We start from the raw sequence: 27,507 nt of genomic DNA, 5'->3' as shown, positions 1-27,507 counted from the left end.
TGTAGAAGGAATGATGAAAGTTAGAAATCAACATTTGACAGCCATCAGAGTAAAAACTGTTTCAGGCAAGAAATATCAATGGATGTTAAAATAGCAAAGGAATGTCTAATGAAGAAACAAGATATTGGGCCGGCCCAGTGGCAAAGCGGTTAAGTTTGCACATTCTGCTTCGGCGGCCCAGGATTCGCCAGTTCAGATCCCGGGTGCGGACCTGTGCACTGCTTGTCAAGCCATGCTGTGGCAGGCGTCCCACATATAAAGTAGAGGAAGATGGGCACGGATGTTTGCTCAGGGACAGTCTTCCTCAGCATACAGAGGAGGATGGGTGGCGGATGTTAGCTCAGGGCTAATCTTCCTCAAAAAAAAAAAAGAAACAAGATATTTACATAGTCTCAAAGTATCCTTTCACAAGAAACTTATTAATTATAAAGAGGAAAACCAATAGCTTTACAGTGGAGAAAGCTGGCAGATACTACCTTAGCCAAGTGATCAAAGGTAACATCACCAACAAACGGGACAGATAACATGTGCCTCCTGATAGAGTGCACTTGAAAAGGACACATCACTTACATGTTATTTCTGCTAAAAGTAAGTAACCTAAATTTAATCATGAGGATATATCAGAAAACTTCAATTAAGGGACACCATATTCTTTACAAATGTCAAGGTCATGAAAGACAAAGACTGAAGACTTGTTTCAGATGAAAAAGACTAAAGAAACATGACAATTAAATCCAATGTGTCATCCTGGATTGGATCCTGACCAGAAAAAAATGTTTTTCCCAATTTTGCTATAAAGGACATTATTAAAACTACTGATGAAGTATGAATAAGGTCCTGATTTTGATAATTATATCGTGGTAATGTAAGAGAACATCCCTGTTTTTAAGACATATGCACTGAAGTATCTAGGGGTAAAAGTCTGCACCTTATTTTCAAACAATTCAGAAAAAATGCTTTAAAAAAACATTAACAAAGTCAACATAAATCGCTAACAACTGGGGAATCTGGTTGAAGGTATATGGAATTCTTTGTACTATTTCTGCAACATTTTTATAAGTCTGAAATTACTTCAAAATAAAAACTTCTAAATACACACAGGGAAAAAAATACATATGCAGGAAAAATACTTTGAGGCCACAGAATAGCTAAGTGGAAGGAAAGCAATTCTGCCAAGGCCATCCCCTAGAATGCATCTCCACACTGAGCCCTCACAGAAATCACTGAGCATTTATTCCACAAGATGGCAGAGCTGCCTCAAGTGCCAGAGCTGCGTTTTCAGCAGCTCAGGCTGTCTTCTGTGCTGGACTGGATGTACTGCCTTCCCCAGCTCCTCCTCCTGCTGCCCAAGAGCCTCCATCACACTGATTTCTCAGATCATGATTCCATCCCAGGTTAGAAATTCCAAGACTGGCACGAGCTCAGGACAGTAATCACTAAACAGTGACTAAGGAAGCAGCAGCCTGGCCTCCAGGGGCTTTGATGGATGTTTCTGATGATGATACTACCCTCCTTCCTGCTGACTTACATAATACATTCCTGGTGAATGAGTTCTCAACAACCCTCTCCTCTCCCAGCAATCTTTCTGGATCGTCCTGTACTCACCACTAAGCCCATGTTCCAAAAGAAACACCCAGGAACACCATTCAGTTTGCACATCAACACATCTTCTCCCCTCAAATTAAAGAATTCCAAAGGCACCATTCTGTCTGGAGTACTGACATCACTTGTATCACAAACTGCTCTTCAACTCTGGCTGCCCTACTAAGCCTCTTACTTGGAGCATACACACTGCTTTAACGAGTGCCCTCAACAGCAAATGAGAGTTGCACATCACATTGTGTAACTTCCCTAAAGGCAGGAACTGTGTTCACTTCACCTCACTTACACAGCACTCAGCATCTCATCACATGGCATCAGGCACTCAGTTGGATGATGGGAGTCACAGACTCTGCATCACCAGACATTAGGAACTCTGGCTAAGTCACTCCTTCTTGCCAAGTATTAGGCTTTCTGCCTACAAAACAGGAAGAGTTAATAGTGAAAAATCAGAACTAACTTAAATGTCTTCCAGAAGGGAATAGTTAAATAAGTTATGGAATATCCATACAATGAAATAAATTGTATGTAATTTTGACAAGAGATGAAGTGACATGGAAAAATATCATAAATGAAAATAGCAAGCCATTGAATAATGTAAGAATATGATTCCATTATTGTGTTTTTTTAAAGCTATTTGTGTATTTCTATTTGTTTGTGTATGCACAGAACCATGTCTGGAAGGATGAAAGGCCACACGTCAGATTGTACTGTGCTCTCTTCAAGAATGAGAAAGCTATCTTAGGGAGGACTTTTCACTTTTTTTCCTATTTGGTTTTAATTTTTCCTAGCATGTATTTGTTTTGAAATTTATTTTAAAAAACACCAAAATGACTCTATAACTTTTTAAATAAGGGTCCCAGCAGCTTTAACTCAGAGAGTAGTTGTGAAAATTCATCAAGAACTAGTACTTATAAAGAATAATGTTCTGGCTGTGAAAAATCAAACTTCATTTAAAAATCAACATTAAACAAAACCTTTCACTGCTATTTCCTCATGATTCAAAAATGATGACCATACTAAGTCTAAACAGTCTGGGATGATCTTAAGTTCCTGGCATATTATGTTTTTTAATAAATAAAATTAATGAATAACTTATGTGATTTAACTTTTAATACCTTAAAAAACATATTAAAATACCTTTTCACATTAATTTTCAAAACAGATTTTTTTTTTGAGGAAGATTAGCCTGAGCTAACATCTTCTGCCAATCCTCCTCTTTTTGCTGAAGAAGACTGGCCCTGAGCTAACATCCGTGCCCATCTTCCTCTTTACGTGTGGGACATCTACCACAGCATGGCTTGATGAGCAGTGCCATGTCCACACCCGGGATCCAGACCGGCGAACCCTGGGCTGCCGAAGTGAAACATGCGCACTTAACCACAGCGCCACCACACCGGCCCCTAAAACAGATTCTTTATTTGATCAAATATATTGCTTTTTCTAAATCCCCAAATCCAACAGGAACTTTGGAAAAAGAACACTGCACTAAAGAATAGGACTTACTTGAAATTTTGTTTGGAAAAAGAGTTGTCAATGTGATGGCAGATCTACAAATATTTAAGCTGGGCAATGAACAATCAATAATGCTATTTACCATTTATCAACTGGAAGCATCCAGGACAATCTAGTCTTATAAGTGCCTCCCTGAGGTTAAGGAGATAAATTGTTCATCTTTGTGGGTTTTTCTAACCCCCTCCAGCTTTCCTCTCTCTTCCTCAAAGTTTTGGTGCATAAGAAATACGCAAATCATTGTTGAACAAGTGACCCAACGAATTAAATGTTACCCATTACTTAATTGATGAAATAACTTTTCCAGTGGATCTATTTACTCTGGCTGGGAATAAAAGGTATTCAACAGTATGCTGACTGAAAGGCCAGAGGTGAGAGTGTATCTGCCATGCTTACAGGATAGCAAGGAGACAATGTGGCTGGAGCAGAGTCAGCGGGATGGACAGAGAGTGAGGAAAGATGAGGTTGGAGAGGTAACAGGTGCCAGAAGAAGCAGGGCCACTGCAGGCCAGTGTAAGGACCTGAAGCACTCATGACCAAATACCAACAGTTCTGAGCAGTGGGAGGCATGAACGCTAGTTTTATTATTCTTAAGACTTTTCTGGATTTCTTTACAAATATATCACTATTTAAAAAAAAAAAAAAGCAAGACCAACAGGAGTATACTGAAGACGAGATCACTTCCATAAATGAGGTAAAAGGTACCAAGAAAATACCTGGCAAAGTTTGAATAAGGTCCTGATTTGGTAATTATATTGCGGTAATGTAAGAGAATACTCTTGTTTTTAGGAAGTATACACTGAAGTACTTAGCAGTAGAAGTATGCAACTTATTTTGAAACAATTCACACAAAAAAAAATTTTTAATAACTTAAGGCTACAGAATAGCTAAGTGGAAGGAAAGCAACTTTACCAACAGAGAGATTCAGGTGAACATTTCATGGCTATCTTCTATCCTGCAAAGGAAGCATTTTCTGTAGCTCCATAAAGTCCTCAAAGTAAGTGACATCTGTCTGGCAGCAACTTACCTGCTCAGTCTTAACTTACTTCAGGAAGCCTGCAACTAAGTCAGAAAGCACATCTCACAGTCTCAGAAAAGACCCTATGCTTATGCTGTAGATGCTGCTCTATCTCCAAGCGCCTAAGGGCTGCTCATCCTTCAAGGCCTGTCCAAGTACCACCTTCTTCCTTTCCTGTCTCCAAACCACCAATCTAAATATCACCTCTCTCCCAGAGTCAGATCCAAATAGCATTTAATGAACACTAAGACCAGGAGCACCCCATTCATCATTGTATGCTCAACAGTTAGCCGAGCTCCTGGGCACAGAGTAAGGGCTCAACAAGTGAGTCCTGAGTTCAACTTCCATGTGACAGGCACACATTATCTCTGTCAGTCTCCCCTCCTATAGTTTTAAGAATTTTCCAAGACACAACCTTACTTTCTCTCTTGTACACAAGTACCTGCAGTATTATCCATTCCTCTGAACAAAAAGAACTAGAAGGGCATTGACCAGATGTCTCATTCATCTCTCGAACCCTTACAACAATGAATTCTCAACCAATTTTCCACCATAGTACACGTTTCATAGCTACAACTTCCCAAACTACAATGGCCATAACTCTGACTCTCCTACTCAAGAAAGCATGGAGAACACAAGAGGATGAAATCTAAATTATTACAGGCATTGCACTAAATCGGACCTGGTTAATTTAAAATCAATCATTTGCAAAATCTATTACAGCCATTACCCTAAAACTAACCTGGGTAACTCACAAGTAAATCGTTTGTAATCTTTTAATACTTCAGTGACAAATAACTTCTTAGTCACTTTATAACCAAGAACACATCAATACTCTTTAGGTTAGAACCATTGATCTCAACCACATGGCAAAGTGTCCAATTTCTAACATGTACTTAGTTTAAAAAAAAAAAAAATTAGTTGAATAAGTCTGTACTTCTATTAGTCTTTGCTCTTGTTTATTCCATGGTTCATGTGGAATATTCATAAATTTGACAGCTTAGAAAAGAGTCTGGCAGTTAGCAGGCACTTGCCAAACAGTTGTTGACTAAAATGTATAAAAGGATTGCAGCCCATTTTCAAATAGCCCTGGTTACCTGTGAACGGCCAAACAGGCTGGGCCCAATTTAGAGAATATCCGAGATCTCTGAACTACTAAGGGCATCTACTCTAATTTCTGTTTTATAGCATAAATAAATACCTACCCAAGTAAAACAATTTCAAATGCATTCTTCTGCGGCTTTTAAGTCATCAAAACAAATAGCTTAGCGCCAGCCCAGTGGTGCAGGGGTTAAGTGCGCACGTTCCGCTTCAGCGGCCTGGGGTTCACTGGTTGGGATGCCAGGTGCGGACATGGCACTGCATGGCAAGCCATGCTGTGGTAGGTGTCCCATATATAAAGTAGAGGAAGATGGGCACGCATGTTACCTCAGGGCCAGTCTTCCTCAGCAAAAAGAGGAGGATTGGCAGATGTCAGCTCAGGGCTAATCTTCCTCAGAAAAAAAAACAAAAAAAACAAATAGCTTATAGCCTATTTTAAAAGAGGATAGTAATGCGTTCCATGATGCATTTATTCCTCCTCGCTCAAGCTCAAGGTAATCTCACCTCTACCATTACTATAAACTCTCTTGGAAAATGAGCAAGTGCTTCAGTTAGTAGTAGTAGTTTCAAAATTATTGCCCAGAAAATCCTCTATGCAACCTAGGGAGGCAAAAGAAGACATGAAATCTTATCATCCTCCTTTCCCAAGGCTCACCTGTCCCACCCTCACTTAACCTTATTTCCATCCTCTCCACAAACCAGAGACACAGCTAAATTAACTGACACAAGACAGAAATTGTATGTGTGTGTGTGTTTTGAAAAAGAGATAGCCCAAGACCCCACAAAATATGTAAATTTTAAACAGCCACTGGATTTAGCTCTAACCTAGTCTCCTCACACATTTCATCTGCACAGCATATTTCCTAGTCGTGTAGGAAATATTCATTGCCAATTTCAAGTGACGTCTAATATAACACCACCCTTAAGACAACATAATTAATAGCTTAGTCTGATTAGTTATGAGGGGCATGGCTTTCATCTAAAGCTCTCCATGCCAAAACAGAGAACTAAATTCTCAGATTAAATTTCCACCTCATTTATACATCAAGTCTAACCATTTTCCCCATACAACAGAAAAGTAGGCTGGGAGGACAGGAGCCCAGCCACTGAGAGGAGGCTCAGCAAGAAAAGGGAGATCCCTTGTACCCACAAGCCCAAGATACAAAACTCTGGACTCAGTGGGACAAAAGACCAACCCAAAGGCACCATGGATGAGCCAGGAGTGAACATTTGAATACTTTTCCCTTTTTTTCTTTCTTTCTTTTTTTTTTTTTTTGGTGAGGAAGACTGGCCCTGAGCTAACATCTGTTGCTAATCTTCCTCTATTTTGTATATGGGGCTTCCATCACAGCATGGCTTAATGAGCCATGTGTAGGTCTGCACCCAAGATACAAACCCACAAACCCTGGGCTGCTGAAGTGGAGCATGGGAGCTTTAACCATTATACCACCGGGCCAGCCCCTATTTGAGTACTTTGAATTTACTATTTCCAAAGAGCTGTTCTGCCACAGCATTTATGTTAACTACATAGTGTCTGGTCAAGACCAAAAAAAGAAAAAAGCAAAAAATCCACCCCTCCCCCTAAAATTTAAATTACCCAAATAAAAGTATGCAATTTGTAGACATATAGTCATTGTGATATAAAAGTCCTATAAATGGTCACATGAAAACTATTCAAGTGTCATTAACCTTTTAACAATGTAAAATTTTCTACTTATAATTTAAATTGCTCTTAATATTTGGAATTCACCTTTCATAAGAAAGGCAAAGAAATCCAAATCTTACATTCATTGTTAAATACATAAATTAAATTTATATTGAGTATAACACAAATGAGGATATATAGATTCCATGACAGCTAATATTAAATAAAATCACAACTATGTAGTATGGAAATATAGAATCACTAAATATTCAACAGACTATCTTCTCTCCATTTGAAATAGCCTAATAGGAGATGTGCTACACCTCTGCTCATATTATTCACTCTGCTGGAACACCCAGCCCATCTGTTACTCATGAGACACTACTATTCATCATCGAGATTCAGCTTAAATGTCATGTCTCCCAAGATAAGATGGTCTTCAGGCAGGCACTAAGTCTGAATGATCTCATATCAGTGATGCTTATTAGCACAGAGCCTAGTACTTAGGAGGTTCACAGGATGCTCTAACCAAACTGAGCAAAAAAAGATGTGCAACCAGAGTCTCCACATCCACGTTTGCAACATCTCTTCTCACCTTTCATGCCCTAATATCAGGAAGACAATTCCATTTAACCTTTACTATTTCCCTGAGTCTCTCACTGAAAGAACTTGTCAGCACATTCTTTTCCAGGGAGCAATGGGCAACCCATAAGTCTCCACAATTGTCTTCATTCTTCCTCTAGGCTCACAGGCAACCAAGAAGCTCTGCTTTGGGAACTAGAGAGCCCATATTCTCCACACACTGGGAAGGAAGGTTACGGACAACCCATGTTTACCAAAGCAACATTTCCCAGGTCCAGAACCATGTCATCAATAGAATCTTAGGAGATTTGATTTCACAGCTCATTTCTGGCTAAATTCTCCAAAAAGGCTAGGACTTCCCCATTGATAAGGCTGCATTAGTCCAGAATTTAGTTGAGTCCAGAGGAGGGTTACCCTATAAGCCCTTAGGTTTTCATGGATATTTAGGAAATGTCAGAATTCACCTATACTGATTCCCTTCTCCCCACTCCACCCCTTTCAATTCATAATAAATCAAACTTTACGAAATACACAATTTTTTAAAGACAAATGTTGATCAACAACCTTGGGGCATGAGCTATATGGATAGGAGACATATTTTTGTTTCACCAAAATTTTTAAAGGGTGCTTATACTATAATTAAAACGATTTTTTTAAAATATGGAGTTTATAATATAGAAAAATTGATTGTACATGTATTATGATCATAACTATATTCTTTAAATACTGAGGAAAAAAGAAAAGAGATTTAAAGTTTTTAATTTCAGTCTTGTGAAATATAATAAATAAAAATGGAGACAAGTGATAGACCAGGAGAAAATATAGTACAATGTATACAAGAAACAAAAGATCACTACCAATAATATACAAAGAAGACTTGACAAATCAATAATAAAAACAACCCAGTAGGAAGTGGGCAAAGAATATGAAAAGACAATTCACAGAAAAATAGATAAAAATATTCAATAAGCACATGAAAAACTGTTCAATCTCATTAAAAAAACAAAAAATGAAATCTTGGTTGAAATGCTAAAATAAATGAGAGAAAATTTAAAAGATTAATAATATCCATAGATGGCAAGGATATAAGGAAAGAGTATTCTACCATACTCTTGGTCAAAATATAAAGTGGAGTGTCTTTTTGGAGGGTGATTTGTCAATGCATTCCCTGGATCCAGCAATTACACTCATAGAAATTTATCCTATAGGGCTATTCACCAAGTTGTCAAAAATATATATTCAAAGACCAGAACTGCATCATTTTTTGAAATACTGACTGCTTGGAAATAATCTAAATGTCCATCAAAAGGGAAATGGTTAAATATATAATAGAACTTCTTACTAGACACTAATATTCAACCATTAAAAAGAATGAGGAAAGTGTACGACAAGGGCAGATCTCAAGAAATACTGTAAAAATAAATCAGACAATGGGGCCAGCCCCATGGTGCAGCAGTAAAGTCCAGGGCGCTCCACTTCGGCAGCCCAGATTCACAGGTTCAGATCCCATGCACAGACCTACATCACTCATCAAGCCATGCTATGGTAGCAACCCACATACAAAATAGAGGAAGACTGACACAAATGTTAGCTCAGAGCAAATCTTCCTCACCAAAATAAATAAATAAAAATAAATAAACAAATCAGATATCAATAAACCTAGAATTAGCACAATTACATTTAAAAATAATAAACTCTTAATTGCTTCCCTACCTATGTAAATGTATAGAAAGGGATCTGGAAAAATCACAAACTAATAACAGAAGTTTACCCAAGCAAGGGGAAAGAAGCAAGATACGGGAGGATTTTTACTTTTTACTCCTAATACTTCTACATTGTTTGGCTTTTTTATGATCAGTATACATTTTTTTATACTGTTCTGAAAAGAAAATAAAAAACAAATACACATACACACAAAAAGCTAGCTTAGATGTTCTTCACTTCAAAAGACAAAGATCAAGGTTTATTCATGGTGTGCACCACCCTGGACTGATCATTTATCACAAACATAACATTATCAAAACTAAGAGTTTGTATTACCAATTATACCCAAATAGCTATTAATGCAACAAGCAACCACTACTTGAGAGAAAAAAAGTCCTCTGTGTGGTCATGAATGTAGACAACTTCCTATGCTGTCTATTAACATAAGATAGAGTTTTCTTTTTCAGTAATGGTAGAATAGTTCATATTGAAACAACCCTTTTGCATACAATCATTATAAGCTCTGGAAAAAATATTTAAAAAATATCTAAAGACACTGAAGAAGAAAAAAAGCAGGCAGAAACAGGAGTCAGACATTTGGAATAAAAGAAGGGCACCAGGTGAGTTTTCCATTTTTTGCAGACTTTGTACCTTAGGCAGGCTCTTGTCAGTAGTACGGGGCAACTAAAACTCAGATAGAAGTCTTTAGTCTAGTTGAAGAAATAGAAGACAAAGTTCAGTGCAACTATAACAGCTGGAAAGTAAGGGGGAATATCCCAGAAAGAACAGAACCATAAAAGAGTGGCCCCAATTTCTGCATATAAACTCTGCCTAAATCTCTGGCTACTCTCTGAATGAACAGGGTCCAAGTAGCCCAACTAAGGCTAAAAGAATTAAACAGAGGTTTCAGCTGCTGCCCATTGAAGAGGAAAAGAATTTGGAGTTTGAGTTCAGCCAAATTAACTGCCCTTTAAAACAGAGAAGTCAGTATTCTTCAGAGGAACATAACATAATCTAAACTCTACAGTGTATCAGTCACATTGCCCAGGATGCAATCCAAAACAGTAGACACATGAAGACAAGGGAAAATGTGACCTGTAGTCAAGAGAAAAGTCAATCAATGGGTATTAACCTCAAGATAATCTAGATGTTGAATTTAGGAGACAAGAACTTTAAAGTAGCTATTAAAACTATGCTCATAATGAATAAACAGATTGAAATCTCAGCAGAGACTCTGGGGAAAAAAACGAGAATTCTAGAACTAAAAAGTAACAGAAATAAAAAATTCACTGGATGGGCTTAACAGTAGACTTGAGTTGAGAGAAGAAAAAATTTGAAAATAAATCAAGACAGTATTCAATCTGAAAAAGAGAGGAAAAGATTAAAAAAAACAAAAAAGTCAACAGAGTCCCAGTGACCTGTGGGACGATATCAAAAGGTCTAACATAAGTATCCCCAAAGTAGGAGACAGAGAGAATGGGACAGAAAAAAATATGCATATAAATAATGGCTGAAATTAGATGAAAAATATCAATTTTCACAAGCTCAGAGAATCTCAAGTAGGTTAAATACAAAAATAAAACAAACTTAAACACATCATAAACTGCTAAAAACCAAAGATAAAGAGAAAAATCCTGAAAGCAACCAGAAAGAAAACAACACAATACAATTAAGAGAAATAACAGTATGAATTATCACTGACTCCCCTTCAGAAACAATAGAGGCCAGAAGACCATGAATAACATCTTTAAAATACTTAAAGAAAAAAAACCTGTAAACCCACAATTCTATATCCAGTGAAAACATCCTTCAAGAATGAAAATTAAATAAAGTCATGTTCAGATAAACAAAAACCAAGAGAATCTGTCACCAGGAAACCTGTGCTACAAAAAAACTAAAGAAAAATCTTCAGGCTGAAATGAAATCTTCAGGAAGAAATAAAAAACTCTGGAAATGGCAAATATGCGTGTAAATCAGACTATCTCTTTTATCTTCTTTAAAATACAAAATTGTTTAGAGCAAAAATTATAATATGGTATTGTGGATTTTATAGCATATGTAGATATAATTCACGTGACAACCAGAGCATAAAAAGGGGAGGTTAATGGACTATACAAGATTTTACATTAAGTGGTTCAAATTAACTCTAAGTAAACTCTTGGAAGTTAAGGATATATATATAATAATTTCTAAAGTAACCTTCTACAACAAATGCTATGAAGTATAGCTAAAAGCTAATAGACAAATTAAAATGGAGTTCGAAAAAGAATATTCAATTAACCTAAAACACACATAAAGGATAAACAGAAAACAAAAAGCAAAATTTGGTAGACCTAAAAGCAACCATATCAATAATTATATTTAATGTAACCAGACTAAACACTGCAGTTAAAACCAAAACTCAATGATATACTATCTCTAAAAGACATGCTGAGAAATTTAAACACACAGCTATGTTGAAAGAAAAATGACACAAATAGATATACCATGCATATGGTACATGATACAGAAAGCAAAAAAAAAAAAATGCTGGAGTACCCACACTAGTATTAGATAGTCTTCAAGTCAAAAACTATTACCAAAGATAGAGAGAGATTTCATATTTCAAAGGGGGCAATTCATCAGGCGGCCACAACAATTATAAGTGTATATGCAACTAATAACAAGACTTCAAATAACATGAAGCAAAACTGACACAATTAAAGGAAGAAATAGATAATCCACAATCATGGTTAGAGATTTTTGACACCCCTCTCTTGGGAATTGATAAAATTAGACAAAAAACCAAAGTCAATGGAGACTTTTATCAGAAATACACCATCAACCACCTTGACCTAATTAACACATATAGAACAGATATACAACAATGGCAGAACATACATTTTTTTTAAAGTGCATATGGAACATTCACCAAGACGGGTCATATGCTGAGCCATAAAATAAATCTCAACAAATTTAAAAATATTGAAATCCTACAGAGTATGTTCTCTGACCACAATGGAATTACACTAGAAATTAATAACAATACAGTATCTATAAAAATCCAAATACTTGGAAATGAAACAACAACTCTAAGCAACCCATGGTCAACAAATAAATCACAAAATATATATATATTTTTTCTTCTTCTCCTCAAAGCTCCCCAGTACATAGTTGTATATTCTAGTTGTAGGTCCTTCCAGTTCTGCTATGTGGGAAACCACCTCAGCATGGCCCGATTAGCGGTGCCACGTCTGCGCCCAGGATCCAAAATGGCAAAACCCTGGGCTGCTGAAGCGGAGCGCAAAAACTTAACCGCTAGGCCATGGGACCAGCCCCCAGATATTCTGAACTGACTGAAAATGAAAATACAACATACCAAAATTTGTAGAATGTAGCTACAGCAGTGCTTAGTGGGAAATTTATAACTCCAATATGCTCATATTGGAAAAGAAGAAAGATCTATAATCAATGACCCAAGTTTCTAGAAAAACTTAAAGGAAGAAAACAAGATCAAAACAGAAATCACTAAGAAACGCAGCACAAGAAACTGCAGTAGTCAATGGGTAGGCTAAAGCACACAGGACGAGAAACAAAGGTAATGCAGGAAATCCAGATAACGAGCGACAGATTATCAGCATTAAGTCCACATGCATCAATAATCACCCTGAATATAAATGGATTGAACTCTCCAATAAAAAGACACAGAGTGGCAAAATGGATTAAAGAACAAGATCCAACAAGTTGTTGCCTCCAGGAAACACACCTCAGCCCCAAGGACAAACACAGGCTCAGAGTGAAGGGGTGGAGGACAATACTTCAAGCTAATAGCAAGCAAAAGAAAGCAGGTGTTGCAATACTTATATCAGACAAAACGGATTTCAAAATAAGGCAGGTAAAGAGAGACACAGAGGGACAATATATAATGATCAAAGGGACACTTCATCAAGAAATACCGCTTATAAATATCTATGTACCCAACATAGGAGCACCAAGGTTCATAAAGCAACTATTAACATACCTAAAGGAAGATGTTAAAAACAACACAATAATAGTAGGGGAACTCAACACCCTACCCACATCAATGTACAGATCATCCAGACAGAAAACCAACACAGAAATAGTGGAGCTAAACGAAAAACTAAAACAATTGGACTTAATATACATATATAGATCACTTCATCCTAAAACAGCAGAATACACATTCTTCTCAAGTGCACATGGAACATTCTCAAGGATAGACCATATGTTGGGAAACAAGGCAAGCCTCTACAAATTTAAAAAAATTTAAATACTAACAAGCATCTTCTCCAATCATAATGCTATAAGGCGAGAAATTAATTACAAGAAAAAAGCTGACAAAGGTACAAAGATGTGGAGACTAAACAATAAGCTACTGAACAAGTAATGGATCACTGAAGAAATTAAAGAAGAAATCAAAAAATACCTGGAAACAAATGAAAATGATAACATGCCATACCAACTCATATGGGATACAGCAAAAGCTGTATTAAGAGGAAAATTCATCGCAATACAGGCACATCTTAACAAACAAGAAAAATCCCAAATAAGGAATCTTAAACTACACCTAACTGAACTAGAGAAAGAAGAACAAATAAAGCCCAAAGTCAGCAGAAGGAGAGAAATAATAAAAATGAGAGCAGAAATAAATACTATTGAAACGAAAAAGGCGGTAGAAAGGATCAATGAAACAAAGAGCTGGTTCTTTGAGAAGATAAATAAAATTGACAAACCCCTAGCCAGACTTACAAAGAAAAAGAGGGAGAAAGCTCAAATAAACAAAATCAGAAATGAAAGAGGAGAAATAACAACAGACTCTGCAGAAATACAACAGATTATAAGAGAATACTACGAAAAACTATATGCCAACAGAATGGATAACCTAGAGGAAATGGATAAATTCTGGGACTCCTACAATCTCCCAAAGCTCACTCAAGAGGAAGCAGACAATTTGAACAGACCAATCACAAGGAAAGAGATTGAAACAGCAGTCAAAAACATCCCAAAGAATAAAACCCCAGGACCAGATGGCTTTCCTGGGGAATTCTACCAAACTCTCAGAGAGGATTTAATACCTATCCTTTTCAAGCTATTCCAAAAAATTAGGGAGGATGGAACACTTCCTAACACATTCTATGAGGCCAACATCACACTGATACCAAAACCTGACAAGGACACCATGCAAAAAGAGAACTACAGGCCAATATTGCTGATGAACATAGATGCAAAAATTCTCGACAAAATTTTGGCAACCCGAATACAGCAATTCATCAAAAGAATCATACATCATGATCAGGTGGGATTCATACCAGGGACACAGGGATGGTTCAACATCTGCAAAATCAATCAATGTGATACACCACATCAACAAACTGAGGAATAAAAACCACATGATCATCTCAATAGATGCAGAGAAAGCATTTGACAAGATCCAATAGCCATTGATGATAAAAACTCTGAACAAAATGGGGATAGAAGGGAACTACCTCAACATAATAAAGGCCACATATGACAAACCCACAGCCAACATCATTCTCAATGGGCAAAAACTGAGCGCCATCCCCCTGAGAACAGGAATGAGACAAGGATGCCCTCTATCACCCCACTTATTTAACATAGTTCTGGAGGTCCTGGCCAGAGCAATCAGGCAAGAAAAAGGAATAAAAGGAATCCAAATGGGGGGGAAGAAGTGAAACTCTCGCTGTTTGCAGATGACATGATCTTATATATAGAAAACCCCAAAGAATCCATTGGAAAACTTTTAGAAGTAATCAACAACTACAGCAAAGTTGCAGGGTATAAAATCAATTTACATAAATCAGTAGCATTTCTTTTTTTTTTTTTTTTAAAGATTTTATTTTTTTCCTTTTTCTCCCCAAAGCCCCCCGGTACATAGTTGTATATTCTTCGTTGTGGGTCCTTCTAGTTGTGGCATGTGGGACGCCGCCTCAGCATGGTCTGATGAGCAGTGCCATGTCCGCGCCCAGGATTTGAACCAATGAAACACTGGGCCGCCTGCAGCGGAGCACGCGAACTTAACCACTCGGCCACGGGGCCAGCCCCAAATCAGTAGCATTTCTATACTCTAATAACGAACTAACAGAAAGAGCACTCAAGAACACAATACCATTCACAATTGCAACAAAAAGAATAAAATACCTCGGGGTGAATTTAACTAAGGAAGTGAAACACCTATACAATGAAAATTACAAGGCTTTTCTGAAAGAAATGGATGACGACATAAAGAGATGGAAAGACATTCCATGCACATGGATTGGAAGAATAAACATAGCTAAAATGTCCATTCTACCTAAAGCAATCTACAGATTCAATGCCATCCCAATCAGAATCCCAATGACATTCTTTATAGAATTAGAACAAAGAATCCTAAAATTCATATGGGGCAACACAAGACCCCAAATTGCTAAAGCAATCCTGAGAAAAAAGAACAAAGCTGGAGGCATCACTATCCCTGACTTCAAAACATACTACAAAGCTACAGTAATCAAAACAGCATGGTACTGGTACAAAAACAGGTGCACAGATCAATGGAACAGAATTGAAAGACCAGAGATAAAACCACACATCTATGGATAGCTAATCTTCGACAAAGGAGCTGAGGGCATACAATGGAGAAAAGAAAGTCTTTTCAACAAATGGTGCTGGGAAAACTGGAAAGCCACATGGAAAAGAATGAAAATTGACCATTCTTTTTCACCATTCACCAAAACAAACTCAAAATGGATCAAAGACCTAAAGCTGAGACCTGAAACCATAAGGCTTCTAGAAGAAAACGTAGGCAGTACACTCTTTGACATCAGTATTAAAAGGATCTTTTTGGACACCATGTCTTCTCAGAGAAGGGAAACAACAGAAAGAATAAACAAATGGGACTTCATCAGACTAAAAAGCTTCTTCAAGGCAAATGAAAACAGGATTGAAACAAAAAAACAACCCACTAACTGGGAAAAAATACTTGCAAGTTATATATCTGACAAAGGCTTAATATCCAAAATATATAAAGAACTCTCACAACTCAACAACAAAAAATCAAACAACCCAATCCAAAGATGGGCTGGAGACATGAACAGACATTTCTCCAAAGAAGATATACAGATGGCCAATAGGCACAAGAAAAGATGTTCATCATCGCTGATCATCAGGGAAATGCAAATCAAAACTACACTAAGACATCACCTTATACCCATTAGAATGACAAAAATATCTAAAACTAATAGTAACAAACGTTGGAGAGGTTGTGGAGAAAAAGGAACCCTCATACACTGCTGGTGGGAATGCAAACTGGTGCAGCCACTATGGAAAACAGTATGGAGATTCCTCAAAAAATTAAAAATAGAACTACCATACGACCCAGCTATTCCACTACTGGGTATCTATCCAAAGAGCTTGAAGTCGGCAATTCCACAAGTCCTATGCACCCCAATGTTCACTGCAGCATTATTTACAATAGCCAAGACATGGAAGCAACCTAAGCGCCCATCAACAGATGAATGGATAAAGATGATGTGGTTTGTATATACAATGGAATACTACTCAGCTGTAAAACAGAACAAAAGCATTCCATGTGCAATAACATGGACGGAACTTGAGGGAATTATGTTAAGTGAAATAAGCCAGTTAGAGAAGGATAATCTGTGTATGACTCCACTCATATGTGGAATTTAAAAATGTGAACAAAGAGAACAGATTAGCGGCTACCAGGGGAAAGGCGGGGTGGGGTGGGGGTGGGCACAAAGGGTGAAGTGGTACACCTACAACACGAATGACAAACATTAATGTACAACTGAAATTTCACAAGATTGTAACCTATCATTAACTCAATCAAAAAAAAAACAGAAATCAATGACATTTTAAAAAGACAAATAGAGAATATTAAAGTAAAAGGTTGATTCTTTGAAACTATCAACAAAATTGATAAATCCCTAGTCACACTAATCAAAAAAAGAGAGGGAACATAAATTAGCAATATCAGAAACGAAAAGGGTACAGCATTAAAATGATACAGAATATTATTAATAAAAGGTAAAAAAACACAGTAGAAAACCATTTTTTTAGTTTATCATCAAAGCAGAAGCAGAAGTATATATTAGAAGAGGATTATGTTAACTCTAAATATGAACCTGCCACAGAAGAAATCTCTTGTAACTCAGCCAGGGGAGAAGCCGGTTCCGTTTTCATAGTGTTTTCTCCCATTGACTTGCAGTTCAACTCCAAGCCTGCAGCCCCCAATCCATCCCCAATGGAATGGCAAGTTAGTGCAGAGGAGACCTGGCCAGCTTCCAAAGGAGATTTCAACTGACCTAGAAGAAAAAAAGAAAGATTGGAGAACATATACATGTATATAATCTGAGAACCAAAGCCCCACAACAGACTAAGAAAGCCAGGGACTTTTTAGAGGAAGTCATTCATCTCACAGCATACAAGAATACATTCACAGGTTCCAGCACACACAGCCAGGGCTGTGAGCATATCAAAGAAAGAGGCTAATAAGAAGCTCAAGTGAAGGGAGGATTTGCTGGTAGTGTTAACAAAAAGGCAGAAGCACTGGAGTGAGATGGCACCATAAAGACAGGGGGGACAGGGATCTTCAAGCACTGTACCTCCAACCCAACATTCAGATGGATATTAGCAAAACCAATCACAAATGCAAATAGAAAGTCTGTCTATTGAATCATCAGTGAAGAATAACATAAGAAACACTGCAGCCCATTCAATAACTTGATTTCAAGACCATGTAAAACTTGTGGGAAGGCAGTACACTATGATTTAGATTAGTTCTCACTAGACAGGCATCAGGTTGGCAAGACAATTTCAAAAGAGACTGACTCACCTTCTTCGGTTTCCTTGGTACTGGATGATGTGTTTTGCAAAGGATCAGTATTAACCGTATCAACCAAATCTGATCCAACCAAATCAGGATCTAGGATCTCATGGGTCCCATTAGTGGACAGCCTGGAGGACCGTCTCCTTGATAAGTCTTTGTCAGTATTTTCTGAGTAGTTTTTTGACTTTTCCTGGGCTATAAACCATTAAGAGAGTTATAGTCAAGAGACCAGAAGAAACAACTCTGCTATTCTAGATTTCTGGACCAGTTGCCTCTACAAGGGCTTTACACAAAGACTTCTGGAATATGAAACCAGTAATAAAAGGAAATATCCCTTCCTAGTTTACAGTTTTAAGTAAAGGCACAGTCTCTCTGCCAGGATAGAATTTTCCTTATTTAAGGATCCATGGTCTGCAAAATATGCTCCAAGGTCATGTCCTGATCTTGACAACTAAGTTCTCTTCTGGGGCTTTCCAACATAAAAGTCTGTGTACTAACTTCCAAAGTCAATAAGGTTTACAGAGCCTTAGGGCCATTATAAATCCTTTTTGGAGCCACCAGGGCATTTTTTTTAAATCAATAAATAATATTTTTAAAGTTTCATTCAGCATATGAAATCTATCCCTTCCTAAGCCATTTTATTTCCAGTGGAATTCAAATCAAATGTAGTTTATGGGTATGGAGATGATACCACTGAACCTAACATTAATAACATTTGTGCTTTGGGATTTGTTTTTCTTCTAGCAAAACTCCTTCTGATCCAACTACATCTCACTCATATTAGCTCCTGTGATCAAGGACAAGCATTAGAGCCTAAAGAATAGGGGATAACACAGTAATAGCGGAGGCTAACCCAAGTGACGTCAAGTTCTAGCCGCACATACACAAACTGGAGACTCACATGAATTTTTGTCAAGCCGAGGACGTTTTAATGGGACTTCACTTCCTTTTGATATTTTCCGTCTTCTCAATTCCAATGTTATTGGTTGCAAAGTTTGAGAATTTGAATCCACAGCTACAACATATATAAAATCAGACACACAAAAAAAGGAGTATGTAATTTCTTAGTCCAGTTCTCATTATTATATAGAAATAAAACACATACATACACACACACACACACACACCCCCCCCTTGCATGATGAAGAGACCCTCAAAGGGCATTCTTACTTAAGATAAAAGAAAAAAAAACTGAAATGGGTGAGAAACTACTTCCTTATGGGAGATGCTGACACCTTGCAGACTGACCTCCTGAATCTCTCCTTTTGGTCTCTCCTATGACCCAGCTTTGGTCATATACTTCTCTCCTGAAACTCTCTCTTTAAAAAACTATACCCCAATACGACTTCTTTAAAACACGAAGGTGGGGGCAGGGCCGGCCCCATGGCAGAGCGGTTAAGTTCGCATGTTCCGCTTCAGTGGCCCAGGGTTTGCTGGTTCAGATCCCAGGTGCCAACCTACCCACTGCTCATCAAGCCATGCTGTGGCAGGCATCCCACATATAAAGTAGAGGAAGATGGCTATGGATGTTAGCTCAGGGCCAGTTTTCCTCAGCAAACAGGAGGATTGGTGGTAGATGTTAGCTGAGGGCTAACCTTCGTCAAAAAAATAAAAATAAAAAATTTTTTAATTTAAAAAGTTTTTTAAAATAAAACATGAAGGTAAAAGAGCAACAGAAATGTCATTTTTATCACCATCAAATCTTCGTTTCAAAACTTGGCGTAGCCAACACTCAGGAAATCCACCATGCTGGCTAATTCCTAAAATGTGTACCCTGGGACTATGACTTGATTATTTTCAATCTCTACTTGCTAAATTAGTTAGCTTGGCACCAGTCCTAGCTCTGAGGGACCAAAAAGAATATCAACATTTATAACCTCTTATAAACAATTCCAGAAGAACCTCAGGAGACTATGCTATTTGATAGTCAGTGTTCCAAGCAAGGCTGCTGATCATTAGCAAATCCAGCTCTAACATAATTCAGCAGTGCAGGTGCTACACCCTTGGATAGTACTCACACTTTATTTTTAAACCTAACACTTAAGAAGTTTTCCCCCAATCAGGAATGAGAATCCAAAAGGCAGGCAGAAAAAAATCAAAGAAAAGAAATTGGGAAGCTTGAGGGGAAGATAGGGCTAAGGAGTCTGATGAAGGCTGAAAGGAGAGAGAGAAAAGGGGAAAGCGGAGTGGAGGAGGAAGGAAGGAAAGAAATGGGAGGGAAACAAGAAGGTAAAGAGAGAAGACTCATCTAAGACCAGCAGTTTCACATCCGCCATGTCAAATGGCCAAACAAGAGATGGGGTGAGCTCTGAGGAGGCAAATGTAATGAGAGTGCTGAACTCCTTGGCTCTTCCTGTGTTCAATCTTCCCAACGCGCCAATACTATTTTGTTCCAAGTGGTGGGAACTTGGAGATCACACACATTTCAAATTAAACACAAATACAAACAACCCTCCCTAACAGCTCAGATCCTGTTCCAATCAAGTCTGTACAATCTAGAGAGCTCAAGGCTCCCGTAAGTCAATGAACTTATTCCAAGCACTTTTTAAAGGGGATCTCAAATATACGTAATATTGTCAAGCCGTCTTCACTGTTGAGACCACATACGAATTGAGGCTGACTGTACAGAACTTCAGTATTTCCCAAACTCTTCTTACAGAAAGAATCATCTAGAAGACTGCAACAATTCGAACTCCCAGATCCTGCTGCAGGGATTCTGACTGGAGAAGAATGCCTCAGGCAAGTGTTAACAGTAAACTTGGAAAACACCATTTCTCTATTAAATTGATCCTATCTGGTATGAAATCCTACACTCACAAAATAAAAGCAATAAGCTGAATGCCCTTTCTCATCCAGGTGAAGGTATGCAGCTTCAGGGGAGCAGTCTACAAACTGGTGAGCCACTACCCCAGCACACACTTCCCAGAGGTATGAGCCAAAGCATGAATAGCTAAAGGGGAATCTGTTTCAGAACACTCAATTCCCACATAGACTCTTTTCTAAACCGAGATGACGACACATCAGATGTCTGCCAGTTCACATTTTCCACCTCTCCTTGCATAAGAGCCCTTCTCCCACTTACATAAAAAGGCCTGCTTCTCGATCATCCTACATTTTAACACAGTACACTGCCCAGGGGTTTAAAACCTCCAGACTTTCTCAAGTGGGGTTCCTCATTTGAAGAGAGAACACTGTTGTTATTTTCTCAATTCTCCCAAGGGTGGTTTATAACTAGTACCATTCTCAATGCACAGAAGAGAAGTCACCTCATTACAGATTATGGATGCCATGGGCATTAGGGCTTAATTCTCTCCCAGAACCCTATTGAAAAAGCTACCCAATTTAGGCCAGTGCTGTCCAATAGAAACATAATGAGAACCACGAATGCAAGTCACATATGTAATTCTATATTTTTTAGTCATCACATTAATAGGTTTTAAAAAAAGTGAAATTAGTTTTAAGAATATATTTAACTCAATACATCCAAAAACATCATTTCAACATGTAATCAATACAAAAATTATTAATATTTTACATTCTCGGTTTTTTTGTACTGAGTATTTGAAATCCAGTATGTATCTTACACTTACAGTACATCTCAATTCAGACTAGCCACATTTCAAGTGCTCAACTGCCAAACGTGGCTGCAGCTACCATATTGGACAGCACAGGTCTAGGCCCTGTTTAGGCCTGGGACAATTCCAGCAGCTCCGCTCTTGAGGGTGAAACCTAGTTATAATCACTAAAGGGGGAGGTGCCTTACTTCATCTGGGAAGAAATCACCTGTTGTCTAATTTCCTATCTTAAAATTAGAACTCAGATGTGAAAAGTCTGTCTACTGGCAAAGGGTACTAATACATTTATTTGCAGTAAATTAGATTTTTTTCCCACAGAAATTAAGTCTGATGTAGCTGTCCGGACTGATAGAGAGGCCTGGCTTTGCATTTCTACACCATAAGAGAACAAAGAATGAGCTAACATTGTAGTTCCACAGTTTTGATGAAAATATATTTTATGTCATATTTTATATTTTAAATATATCTTTTGCAGCTATTTAAATTTGTGAGAAAAAATTGATATCACTTTGAAATGTGCTAGGGGACTCACAATTTTTCAATAGTCACGTGGAGAATACAGAAGCAAGAACATCTGAAGAACACTGCCAGATAATCGTGGGCAGCAGTCAGCCTAGAAATCCTGGGGGCTCTTCATGCCACTAAATTAATCTAGAGAAGGAATGTTTGGCTTAGGAAGAAACTAAGGGTTTGTTTCATTCTTGGTTATTCTAGAATTCCAAATTTCAGCTTTTTTTAATAATTGTGTATTCTTCCCTAAATCTGTACCCTCTAATCTTGACTCTTCCCAATTAGCCAACTCAGCTTTTTATTTAGACTGTGAAAATTTCCAATCAATAATCACTCTCCAGAGAGCTCAATTTCAAAATGCACCCATGCCTTTCTAAGCCCAGTGTTCTTTGGTCCCACCTCCTCCAGACGCCCACAACTATTTACTTCTCCTCCTTTCCTCTTTCATGTCTCTCATGACAACTGTATTTCCTGATCCCAGGTTCTATTAAGCTTACTTAAACTGAGATCATTTGAATAGGCACAAGCAAAAGGCCTTAGCTTCTTAGGTTTTATCATATAAGCTGAAGTATCCAGTGGACAGTTATCTGACACCCCAGAAGCTCAGTCAGAGACACGTTTCCCAACTTGTGTTCATCTGGATACGGGCCTCCCTTAAACTTCAGCTCCACAGACAGGACTTGTTTTCAGATCACAGGACGACTCAAAGTCAGTCACAAAAACAAAAGATTAAAGTACAGGAGTTACAAAGAACCACAAAGGGCCACAGAAGAACACTCTGGCACTGCCCATTGCAGAGCCCACTTGGGAAACTCACCAGTAGGAGCTATGGAAGGGGGTCTGCCTCGTTTTCTTTTTGGCTCCCTCAAGTTTTCCTGTGGACTCTTCACAATGTCATTTTCAGGTTTCTTATCCACTTGAGCATCTCCAGAGTACTCTCTGTCATTTTCTGAAATGTTCTCCTTATCTTCCTTCTCGTTCTTGGGAAGGCTTTTCTCTGACACCTTCCCCTTTTCAGAAGAGATTAATTTTCCTTCTTTATCAGACTGCTTGGGTCGCTTTTCTGTCTTTAAGGTTTTGTCCTCTTTGTCTTTCTTCACGTTGACCGTGGCTTTTCTCTGCTCTTTAAACTTCTCTCGTTTATCAGGAGATGATGAAAGACTTTTGTGATCTGTCTCTTTAGGCCTAGCATTACCCACAATATTCTAAAATGAGCAAAATAGTGATGAAACAGACTTTGTGATTACTTGCAAATATAAAGTCAAATGGTTTTTTCTGCAAACTTATGAAAACAAACAAAGAAATTAAAAGAGGACATATGCCAGGTCACTTAATTGAAAGCACCACTGAAAACACCCACCATACTCCAAGGCTTTGAGAACCAATCCAAAGTTTAAAGAAAACAATGGTCATGGTCAATTCCTTCTGAGACAAAGCTATCTCCTTTATGATTAGTAAGTCACTAGAAAATAACTAAAGCGACACACACACATGAGATCCAGGGACTTCTTCTGGAAAGCAATCTTGCTGATAGAGGTGTTCTAAGAAAATACAATTCATACCCTGTCCTTCTCATCCCAAGCATGACTACACTGAGCCAGGGCTTTCAGGGGCCTGCCTCAGTTTGCCAGTAGATGATGATGCCCTGTGTAGAGAAGAATCCAAACTGCTAACTGGAAACTGAAGAGGAAAGCTGTAAAAATTTTCCAACCCAGAAACAAGGTCTTTGCTTCCTCTGCTGAGTACAGGCTGTGCTCAGTCCAACAAGCCAACTACTTTGTTACTAGCTACTGAGTTTTTGTCCATTAGGAGGAAGTACTGCTTCTTGGTTACTTTCCTTCTAAATTACTTTCTTTAAAACTCATCCTAAAAATCTCATGTCCTAGTATGACCATCACATAATAAAGCCAGCTCTGAAAGTTCTGGAGTTTACAGCTAAGTTTATTTGTGTATGTATCTCTCTTCTAAGATCTCAAGAGAAGAGCAGAGACCATCATATCACGTTCATATGGGATCCCCAGCACCTAGTGCACACCAAGCGTATACATCTTTGCCAGAAGCAGAAAGGAGTGCATAAATACTCACTGAGTGCAAGTTTAATTTGTCCCATAGGGGAAAATAATAAATAAGGAGAATCCATGTAGTTAGAGCCTAGAAAGAAATATTTTTTCAAGTCCCAAAAATTTTCTGAAAGTAGCCAGGTTTGAGAAAAAGCACTCCTCAGTAACTGCTGGCAGCAATATAAACTGCAACCATCTAGGGGTAAAGCGGGGAAAGAAGTGTGTTGGCAATTTGGGTCAAAAGACTTAAAAGTTTATGCTTTTGAATTAGAACAAATTCCTAGAAATGAGATCTGCTAAGAGAAAAATAAGGCTTGTGCGCTCAGATTTACAAATATCCTTAAATGGTCATGAGGGAATTGGTTACACAAAGTAGGGTTGCATCTACATTACAGAATACTATATAGCCATTAAAAGCCATATTCTCACACAGTATTAGGAACTTAGGAAAATGTCATTTTGTTAAAAGAAAGGAGCAAGTTATAGAATAGTAATACACTACAGGACTCCAATTTTGAAAAGAAATATATATTCATAAATACTTAACAAAAAACACAAAAGGATATACATCAAAATGTTAAGAGCAATTGTATTTAGATGACAGAATTATATAGTTTTTACTTTCTTTGTGCTTTTCTGTACTTTCCAAATTTTCTGCAGCAAATATGTATTGTTTTTTAACTTCAAAAAAAGATAAATGCTCCTAAAATATAGATTATCAAAATATTTAGGGCAGTGTGGTCCTACAAAAAAACTCAATCTATTCTATATGAAAAATGCTTTAACAATTGTGTGACATATTTTTTTAAGAAGTTTTGCTTTGTAAGTGGCTATTACAGAATCCTAGACTATTAGGGTTGAAGGGAGCTGAGAAGTCATTTATCCAAAAATCACTATACCCTCTTGGAAAAGAAAGACAAGCAAACAGGAGCCATGGGCCCGTGCTTGACCACCTGCAGGTCCGAGATGAGGCAAGACACTCAGAGGCAGCTGGGAAGTGAGAACTGAATCACCCACAAATCCACACCGGGTAAGGTGCCCATCTCCAAGCCAAAGCACCAGGAGTGCTATCGATCCGATTACTGAGCACAGCAGAGTAAACAGTTGAAGGTTCGTTATCTGCAGCCCCAGACATCCATTTGGGGAGGTTTTGGATACAATCTGACAGTTCTGGAAAAGTTCTTAATATGGTCCTCTATCTGTATTAACTCATTCCATAAACTCACAAAAAAATTGCCAAATTTAAGGCAAAAATAATGTTTGAGAGTACTGTGCAGCTCCTTAGATGCTGGAGGGGTAAATGATCAAAGGAAAACATCTTCAGGGCTAAATCTTTGTAATTTTGTCAATTTTCTGAAGAGGAAAACCAGCAAAAGACAAAAATGTTCTTGAGGCTACCTTTAGAGATATCATATGCCATAATCCTTTGAAATTGCTAAATGTATGTAGAGAAGAATTTACCAAAATCTGTGATAAGTGGAAGCATTTGATCATCATAAAGGAAATAACAGGTTCCAGTGTCACCAATACTATCACATCAACAATCACCCAAAGAGGTGAGCAAAAATTAGTAACAATTAGAATTTTTTTTAAAAAATCAATATCCAAATTTTGATCTCTCTTTCCTCTCAACTATTTGATTAAGACATAAACATGAAAAAGACCAAAGGGGGAAAAAAATCACGAAGAAAGTAGGCAACACCTCTAGATGATCCTATCCGTGTGCACCGTATTTCTAGTATCAAAACTCAGGTCCTGTGCTCAGGCAAACACATGCATGGTGACTGGGACAAAAGGAAACAAAATTTTCAACCGAAGCACATCTAGTGCAAGTGATTGGCAAATCCACACCAAAATGTAGCTCTGTAACCATCAAGTCAGGATCCTGACCTGAAGGACAAAGTTCGATGAAAAGAAAACATCCTCTAGATCTCCTCAAGCATTTCAGCAAGTTCCTTGTGATGGGTAACAGCTCTGGGGGCGGGGCACAGGGAGAGAGAAAAAAGAATAACCTGACACTTTTGATAAAAGATGAGGAAAACAGTTAATAGGTAATAGTATCCAAGCATTTGGTACTTTTGAAAAGAAGAATCTGTGTTAAAAGGAAATGGCAGAGAGAGACAAATATTCACAATTCCTGAAAACTTGTATACTGCTTTCTGGGGAAATCATGTCAGATGGAGGAAATAAAGACTTTGCCATCATAAACAAATGTAATGTCTTTATTCGAGAAACAAAACTACAATGTTAGCATTATTCATACCATAAAGCACAAAACCACATTTCTCACCTGATCTTTGGAAAAAGCTTTGACATGAATATGTTTGACAGTCTGAATTACTCCATCATAAAATTTCACAGTGTAAGTACCTAAAATTCAAGAAGATATCATGATTTTAACTTACAGTTTTCATGAAAGCAAGAAAACTTTTCAAAGTATAAACACAAGGCAGTTCCAATCACAATAATAAACTTACGGGAATTAAAAAATTACTTAAGAATCACATTCAGTCTAACTTATATCCAAGACAGTAGTATGCTTGCCTTTCTTTTTATCTATACAAATCTTTTTATCTATATAAATCAAAATCCATCAAAAAATAACTCATTTTTATGATCCTTCATTAAAATAAAAAAACTTGCACTGAATTTAGATCAAGAACAAAGAATAGTAAAACGATTAAGAATGTGAGGAAAATGTAGACATTTATTTCTTGGTGAATTATTAATTTTCATCATTTAAGCTTTATTTTCTGGGCTTAGTTACGGGTAGTAATATCTTTTAATTTGGGAAGAAACATGACTGTCTGTAAAAGGTATCATTTTTTTTAGAGGTCACATTAATCTCAAAATCTATACCTTCACATTACAATATTTAAAAATAGACACTTGGCCAAAACACTAAATGTGCCTGCTACATTGTCAGTTTTATTCCATCAGAAAAAAATGTCCAACAAAAATCCCTCTCTGCTAAAAAACTGAAGCCGGAAATCCAAATAATCTATCTTCCCAAATAAAGCATCCAACTAGAAAAGTTCTCATTAGCTGCACCCAAATCAATACTTTCAAACTTTGGCATCTTAGAACCCACCCACGTCCCCTTTTTTTGTCCCAGGGATTAAAAAAAAAGAATCACAGATAATCATGTAATGGGTTTACTGTTGGTAAACATGGTCAGTTTCCAGAACTGATTTCCCACCCACCATGAAAAGAAAAAAAATATCCCAAGGGCTGGGAACAGAAGAATGCAATAAGAAAGTTAAGACTTTCTAGCTGGTTACCTCCTTCTTATACATTCATCTCTCCACCGCCTCCCCACCTCTCCTCCAGTCCTAAGTAGGATCCTGTCAATGGCT

The 27,507-nt window shown here is 37.6% G+C and overlaps 1 protein-coding gene across 3 annotated transcripts in view; it reads right to left on the bottom strand.

The window, feature by feature from the left end:
- The window catches only part of PHF20 (PHD finger protein 20), a 144,374-nt gene that overhangs the window by 53,336 nt on the left and 63,531 nt on the right, over window positions 1-27,507 (bottom strand). For all 3 annotated transcript variants that reach the window (XM_046679353.1, XM_046679354.1, XM_046679352.1), the window contains 5 exons: window positions 26,442-26,521; window positions 22,909-23,296; window positions 18,908-19,021; window positions 18,013-18,201; window positions 17,303-17,482 (listed from right to left, as the gene is read on the bottom strand). In XM_046679353.1, the coding sequence (XP_046535309.1) occupies window positions 17,303-17,482; window positions 18,013-18,201; window positions 18,908-19,021; window positions 22,909-23,296; window positions 26,442-26,521 (951 nt within the window). The remainder of the gene's footprint in view (window positions 1-17,302; window positions 17,483-18,012; window positions 18,202-18,907; window positions 19,022-22,908; window positions 23,297-26,441; window positions 26,522-27,507) is intronic.

The sequence above is a fragment of the Equus quagga genome, chromosome 12, assembly GCF_021613505.1.
Source record: "Equus quagga isolate Etosha38 chromosome 12, UCLA_HA_Equagga_1.0, whole genome shotgun sequence".
Taxonomy (NCBI): Eukaryota; Metazoa; Chordata; class Mammalia; order Perissodactyla; family Equidae; genus Equus; species Equus quagga.
This window is presented reverse-complemented; position numbering and strand designations above follow the sequence as displayed.